Source organism: Hipposideros armiger, unplaced genomic scaffold, assembly GCF_001890085.2.
Source record: "Hipposideros armiger isolate ML-2016 unplaced genomic scaffold, ASM189008v1 scaffold_17, whole genome shotgun sequence".
NCBI lineage: Eukaryota > Metazoa > Chordata > Mammalia > Chiroptera > Hipposideridae > Hipposideros > Hipposideros armiger.
The window spans coordinates 6,124,033-6,131,731 of record NW_017731367.1 but is presented as its reverse complement, the minus strand read 5'-3'; the positions used below and the strand labels follow the sequence as shown (position 1 = coordinate 6,131,731).

Here is a 7,699-nt window from a genome sequence, read left to right as displayed (position 1 = left end):
CGGTTCGATTCCTGGCCCGAGCTGACCTGCCAACAGCTGCCAACAGGTGGCAGAATGGCTCGGCTTAAAAAGAAGAAGTAGAGTGAGACTCCCAGCAGAGCAACAAGGGAACAGGCAAAGGACAGACAGGAAGTCCATAGAAATTACTAACAGGCATAAAAACCATGAGTAACTGAAGGGAGACAGCCTCGGCTGTTTTTCATCTATCGACATCAGCAAGCCTTCCAAACCTGGGCGAGGGTGTGGGCAGAGGGTCCAGTCCCAGGCACACTGCAGCCAAGCCTCAGAGTGGCCATGCCCTCTGTGCCAGCACTCCCACCTCGGGGGACCGGTCCCGCAGAGCTCACCCAAAAGAGAGAAAAAGTTTCTGGCACAAAGGTGTTCATTAAGGCATTATGTGTTATTGTGAAACAGTGAAACACACCATCCGAGTTTAATTCCCAAATGGAAAATTACAACGTTACCCTCCTGCCATATTTCTTTAGCTTTTACAATTCATGAAAAGGATGGTCTTTCAGAAGCCGCTGTTCATTCAAAGTAACTTTATACTTAATTAAAACCTCCAACAGCACCTCCTGCCCTGACTGGACCTACACTCTCCCTTCTCACTGGTCTGTCGTAACGACGCCAGGCCAGGCCCTTTAAGGGCAGCTTCAGCCTTTAGCCTAATTCCCAGTGACAACCTCTGCTATTTTTTAAAGGCACAAAAACCTGTGTTAAGAGCAGGGTGCTCCTGCATCAGGATTAGACTCAGCCTATCATGCAAAAGACAAGAGTCAATGAAACACGAATGACTCATACATATTTCCAAAACTTAAAATGTGATCGCATCTTTAAGAGTTGCTCTCCAGCAAAGAGGTCCTATTCTGTCCCGGTGTCACAAGCTCACACACGTGACAGCCACACATGCACATCACTTTCACACAGTCTGTTCTTTCCCCCGGTGGCAGATCCAGCCACAGGATGGTTTTCCTACCAGGTATTGTGATTAAGGCAAAGGCACAAATCTCCACATTTTCAGCTACTTGTTTAAATTTCACCATACCTTCCACTGAGGTTTTGGATCGCCATTTGGATGTCTTTGTTGTCAATGACTTGGATGTTCTAGTGGAAACCTCAGTCTTAAAGAAAAGAGAATGATAAAACTTAATTGATGCATCACACAGATATGACGAGCAGACTTATTATTCTAGCTCCACTTGAGGAAGAGGAGAAAACAGACCACCACCACCCACCCGCTTCAGAGGGGAGCTGATGCCAACAGGGGGGCCTAAGCTCTCAAAACCCGACAGCGAATTAGAGGGAAATTGGAGGGAAACGGAACCCTGAAAAGTCCAGCAGTCTGTCAACCACACTTTGGAAAACACTGTTCTATCAGGCGTGTTTAGAGGATTCAGCGTCTGTTGCTATGCGCTTAATGACTTAAATGCATCTGAGCCCAAATCAGAGCAGGCAGCAGACCTGCCCCTCCCACCTCTCTCAACCTGCCTCCACGCCTCCCAGCCTCCACCCCACACCTTGTTCCTCTTCCCTGCAGCTGCCTGGATGCGCTTTTGGATGTGCAAATTGGATTAAGAGAGTTGGGATGAGCCTAACCTCCCTCGGATGGCCGACACTGAGATGATGGGGCTCAGCCTCGGCTGTCCCCAGCCACTGGAAATGCACTGCAGGGTCCCCCAGACCAGGCGGAGCTTGGAGGGGTCCCTCCAGCTGGGCCTCCCTTTCCCTGCCTGCCTGGTGCCTCTCTCCTCGCCCACCGGCTCCCGGGTGACTTCCCTATGTCTTCATACATCACACACACCGGCCAAATGAAGCTGTCAAGAAACCCCGGGGTCCAACACAGGAAACCAGAGGACAGCACAGCCCGCCCACATGGCCAGGCGCTAAGCCATCTGAATCACTACTTCCACCCCGTGAGCCTACGTGAGCCTACGGGGCGTCCTCCCGCTGGGGGGCCAGGAGAGGCCCCAGCACAGCAGCTACTGTTTCAACACAGCTCGAGTTTGCTTCTCTTAAAGGTATTTTTAAAAGTTAGCTTTTACCTCTGTTTCAGCTTTGGCGTCTTTAAGAGATCCATCTGACAACTTTTTAGACACCTCCCCTGAGCTTGATGACTATAAAAAAAAATTTTTCCTTCAAATTCTAGAATTATTCAGATCACATATAAACGCACATCAAGATTCTAGATGTTTCTTGCTGACCAACAGCGAGATAACCCTTCCCGCAAGAGGCTCATGTCACCCTCCACATCCGACTCTGTGGTCGTTAGGCTGCCTGGATTCCCACGGGCCTTCCAGATCACTCCCCGGGGGGCCACCCAGGGGCCAGGGCTCAGAGGCAGTGTCCCCCCACACAGGGATCCTGACACCAGGCCTGACTACTCGTGAACATCCCGGTGAAGCACAGGGGATCTGGAAGCTGGGAGGGGTGAACAGAACCCCACACTAGGGAACGCTGCCCCCTCCCCTCCCAGGGTGTGTCACCTGCACACAGGGTGCCTGTTTACACAAAGGCTTCAGGCTGCGTCAGGAAAGCACTCTCAAAACAACTGACTGAAAACGACACACCACCTCACACCTGGAGTCAATTCTGGCATGACGGGGGGAGATCACAGCCGCTGAGACTTTCCTCGGGAAAAGCCCAGGACGGCTGTTCATTACTCCAGTGCAGCATGCTCATCCGAATCATGAAGGGGCGCCCTGCGCAGGGCCCCCCGGCGCCCCTGGCTGTCCCCTCAGAGGTGACAGGGCGCTGTGTCCGCCGACAGCAGCTCTGACCTGGGCCTGGGGCCTTCACCCCCACACGTGGCCCACTCCTGGCCTCTCACAGTGCTTTCACACCTACATTTCACCTTTTCTTCATAAAGCCCAGATGGGGGCTGAGAAGGCCACTGTCACTTCCAGAGAGAAACCAAGTGGAGGCGAGTGGGCAGGTCTGACTGGGGTGAGCGCTGGCACAGCCTGGTTGCCCGCCTGCCCACAGCTTCCCACACCCGCCCCGTGAGCAGCCCGGGTCTACACCAGCCCCAAATCTCCCGGGGAGAAGGGACCATCTCTGAGCAGGAACACAATCCCTGGTCCCACACACCTGGAAACACAACCATGGCTCCCACCTGGCTCCCAGGTGTCCCATCTGTCCCCCTGAAAGTCTCCTTGGAATTGTCTATTTAAAACACTCGCCAGAGCGTCAGCAAGTCCAGTGAACGTAAGGGGTGGGGGCCCTTATCTAAAGGCCCTGGGAGCTGAGAGGACCGTGCCATTCAGGGCTGCCTCGAACAGTAATTACACCACAGCGGGCCAGCACCTCAGAAAAACTAGGTCGGCGAAAACCCTTTTCCTTAGACCTCTCAAAGAGGGCAGAGAAGGGGGAATGTCTGTGTTTCCCAAACCCCTAAGGGAACCCTAGTTTTTGTGACATCTGCCATAGGGTCCACTACTCAGGGGGTTCATGGGAGACCCCAAACCCCCAGCAGAAGACCTCGGTTACTAACCAAACCAAGTATGCACTGAGCCACTCAGCAAGGTCTAGTGTGCGTGGCTCCTGCAGGGCGCTCAGCTCACCCCAAGACGCCACGCCACAAAGCCGACGCCATCTCGGGAGGAAAGGGCTGCGAGCACAGCTCAGGCCGTGGCCCTCACCGCCCCGCGTCACCTGGACAGACCTCGGCAGCGTCCTTTCTAGCAGCTGGAGGCCAGAAGGTCCCCGCTCCCTTCCCAGGACACTCCAATCACACGATGCCCCACGAGAACGGGCACCTGTACTACCCACCTAGTGAGCCCGCAGTAACTTGCACACTTAGAAAACACTGCTTGAGGCCAAACGAGTTTTCTGGCCAATCCTAGAGTTCCCTGAAACTTTAATTCAACAAGCGTTACTGTAAACCGAGGTCTTCCTGCACTTACCCACTAACGCCTAACACTCGGGCAGGGGCACTCATCCTTAGTAAGCACAGCCCTGGCCACGCTCCACGGCCCCACAGCCGAGCCTGCCTGTGACGCTGCTCACGACGCTGAGGTACAGGCCGCTGCAAAACTTCAGGAAAATGCCCGAATGCGCGCACACACAGCACGGAGGAAACCTTAACAGGCCTGGGAGAAACTGCTATCTCTGTAGGTTTCTACGGGATCCCAGATTGTCATAATTTTATACTGGTGATTAAAAAACCAGTTTCCTAACCACACTCTAATACAGACAAAAATCGTTTTGGAGAACACCACAAACTCTAAGTGAAAGGCACAGGTTTTCAAGCAGGCCCTTACCTTTCTCTCAGGCTTCTCGTGCTCCCTGCCCCTGTCCCTGTCGGGGGCCCGGGGGTGCTCCCTGTCCCTCACCCTCCGCCGGGCCCTGTCTCGCTCTCGCTCCTTCTCTTTGCCTCCCTCGTTCTTCCTCTCTCGCTCGCGGTCCGGGTCCCTGTCCCGGTCCCGCCTGGCCCTGGTTTTGGTCCTCTCTCTCTCTCCTTCCTGGTGCTTGTCTCTCTCGGGGTCTTTATGTCGGTCGTGGTCATTCTCCTTGGTCCTCTCCATGTCCCTCTCCTTTTCTCTTGGTTTGCTTTCTTCTTTCAATTCTTCTTTCTGTTTTCTATCTCTGCTCGTACTTCTCTCGTTTTTTTCAGAGTTTCTTCTATCCTGAAAAAAAAAGGTCAAGTAACAGCATCCCTTAGAAACGTCTCTGCCTGAACGACACACAGACCCGCGCGTCACCCCCCCGGCACGGGCGACTTGCCTCACCTCTCTCTCCTTGGGCACCCGGGGCTGTGCCTCTCTCCCAGCCCTGCAGTCCGCCTCCGGAGGTCTGGGCGCCAGCGAGAGCCTTCCCTTCCCGTCCCCCTTCGCTCCAGCTAACACTCTCTTCACCACATCCTCACTGGACAGCTGGTTGTCCCCATGGGAGAGAAGGAAATGCAAGGTGAAAACGGCGTCAGCACAGTAGCAAATATGAAGGGTAACACTGAACGGCAGCTCACTAACCAGACTGTCTGCCAGTGAGATCGGGAGAGGGGAGTACGAAGGGGACAGGCTGTCACCACACAGCACAGCATCTGCTGGGCACCCTCACCTCCCGCCCCCCGTGTCCACAGCAGAGCCCCCCAAAACTGAACGAATCCGCTTCAGTGCTGCTCCAGCTGCCAAGTGTGCATCCCCCCCCACCCCCGGTTCGCTCAGGTGCGGAAACAAGAGAAGGGCGGGGAGTGGCAGCAGGTCACAGCGCTGGTGGTGTCCCCACCCAAGGCACCAGGAAGCTGCAGTGGCTTTGGCACAGAAGACAGGAGTCAGATTTGCTTTTCAGAAAGAGGAGCAACATGGAGGGTGCAGGTGGGACTTGAGGACAGCGAGCAGTGTGCCGGCAAAATCAACTTCCGCACTCCAAGCCTGTGAGCCGGCCAGCCGGCCATAGGCCAGGGCGAGGCTATCCTGAGGCCTCCTAGGAGTCACCACACCCCGCCCCCACTGCTGCTGTGTGGGCTGAAACCCACCTTCCCCACTTTGGGAACGTCACAGAGTCGCTGCCGGCCCACAGCCCATCGGGTACACGAGGGGCTGAATTAGCTATGCCCCTTGATAAAGGACCGGCTCCGCTCCTCTGGGGGCAACTCAGCTCCCACAAGGAAGGCAGGCCCTAGGGATGACCTTCTCCACTGACCCAGCAAACAGGACTCGGGCTGCATCTACCCAGAGATGCCCACGGGGGCATCTCAGGACGTAACAAATCCAGTCCCTGTACAACTCACAGAAGATCTCTTTGAAGGCAGCATAGCTCTGCAAACAACAATCAGGAGAGAGGGAGGGAGGGAGAGAGAGGGGAGGGAGCAGGCACCAGAGGCTGGAAAGGCAGGCGGAGAACAGGGCCGACCTACAGGCCCCGGAGGAGAAAGGTAGCCTCCATCTACCCGGGTCCTGGTTGGCGACAGTCACCTGCCCTGAGAAGAGGCCCAAGAGCAGGAGGTAGACGGGGCCCGGAAACCGAGGATCTGCCCTGGGCACCTGCCCCCAGAGCCAAGAGCTTGCACAGTGCCTGTTTTAGGAAGCGTGTAGAACTTGTGCGTCTGTGTCGTTTACACTAGGAAGTTACTTTGCCCGTAACTCTGAGGTTCCCAAATAGGTGGGGTCAGATCCCAAGCTCCTTTCTGAACCACCTCGTGCACATTTGGGAGGCACCCCCCCTCCCACTTCCGCTCTCCAGTACCGGCAGGTTCGGGGCTGGAGCTGCAGCGTTACCTTGTTGAGACAGCATTTTCCAATTTTCTGCAGCAGCTCATTTGTCTTTTCGGGCTCGTGCCCGGCCACGATGCGGGCTGGTTTTGCCGACAAGGGCTCTCCCGAAACCATCACCACCACGTCTATGGCCTTCTGAAGGAAGCTAATTTTGGCATCTTTATCCTGAAAGATTTCCATTTACAACAAAACAATAAATTACTTCGAAAAACTGCATTACCTTCAGTATGTTCAACAGGCATGCACAGCTCCTGTTTACATAAAAAGCTAAGTTTAGATGTCAAATTTAAAGATACTGACTCTTGAGAACAAAACAAAAACAGTTCAGTAAAGCTTTTAACATTAGTTGATGCACCGGCATTAACCTAGGAAACACTTAATTCCACTTCTCAATGGATAAAACTAGCATGATACACAGTTGCTGAAAATGAGACAATGAAAAGAAAGGGTATACAGCAACTCAGAAATTAATCGACCTTGTATTCGCACCATAATCGGCATATAAATGCCACACAGCACAGTACCCAGATTATTAAAAAAAAACGTTTATTAAGGCGAGGGGGGACCTCCCTCAACCTACCTTCACATTATCCGACTTCATCTCGGCATCCGTGTAGAGGCCCTTCATGAAGCCAGTCGTCCTGATCACCTTCAAAAGGTAAAGCGAGGCCGTGGTCAGCCCCCACGGCCCCAGCCACTGACCCCAGGGCCATGGGAATCTGACCACACCCAGGGGCTCAGCAGACACCTGCGTGTCTCATGCGCGAGGCCCTGCGCCGGGCGGGACCCAGCCGGCTGTGAGGACGGGCAGAGCGCTAAGGGAGCACGGGATCCAGCCCGGATCCAAACTCAGGAGGGCGACGGGTCAGGGAGCGTGTCCCAGAAGAAATCATGTGTAAACTGAGAGCAGAGGCTTCAGGAGAAGAATGGGGGACGAGGTGCTGAGGAAGAGCCTGCCAGGCTAAACAGCCCCCAAAAGGGCCAAAAGAGTGCTGTTCAAGGGGTCATAAGGTGATTTGGGACAGGAGGAGCCTGCCAGGGTCAAGCAGGGGCCTCACCCAGATGGCCCTCGACGCCATTCAGGAATCCGGGCTCAGCTTAAGGACCACAAGGAGGCCCTGAGAGCTCCACAAGCAGGGACGGCCTCTCACAGGGGCCACTCGGGCCCAGTGGAGAGAACAGATTCCGCAAAGAGAAGGAACGCCTCAGCCTGGGTGTCTCAGACTGGATGGAAAGGTCCTTCTCCCCCGCTGTTCCTCACCTCCTAGGGCAGGGGTGCTCGGTGCCACATCACTTCTGTTCTCTCTCCACCTGCCCCTCCCCTCAGTCAACCTGGACCTCCTGATGGTCCCTAAAACTAGCTTTTGGGGTGGTTATTTTCTCTGTTCCTCCGCACCCCCACACACAGCCAGGGCCTGGGTTCTCTCAGACCAGATCTTTTCAAAATGTGACAGGTCACTGTAAAATCAACACAGTGGGTAGCAGCA

The 7,699-nt window shown here is 54.7% G+C and overlaps 1 protein-coding gene across 2 annotated transcripts in view; it reads right to left on the bottom strand.

Moving 5' to 3' along the window:
- LOC109375081 (TRAF3-interacting protein 1-like) overlaps positions 1-6,860 on the bottom strand; it is a 20,357-nt gene extending 13,497 nt beyond the window's left edge. The window contains exons 1-6 of one of the 2 annotated variants that reach the window (XM_019630256.1): positions 6,793-6,860; positions 6,216-6,377; positions 4,728-4,871; positions 4,260-4,625; positions 2,043-2,114; positions 1,046-1,121 (exon numbers count right to left, since the gene is read on the bottom strand). In XM_019630256.1, the coding sequence (XP_019485801.1) occupies positions 1,046-1,121; positions 2,043-2,114; positions 4,260-4,625; positions 4,728-4,871; positions 6,216-6,377; positions 6,793-6,840 (868 nt within the window). In that variant the 5' untranslated portion in view covers positions 6,841-6,860. The remainder of the gene's footprint in view (positions 1-1,045; positions 1,122-2,042; positions 2,115-4,259; positions 4,626-4,727; positions 4,872-6,215; positions 6,378-6,792) is intronic. The other variant, XM_019630267.1, reaches the window with a different exon arrangement.
- Positions 6,861-7,699: the final 839 nt, after the last annotated feature.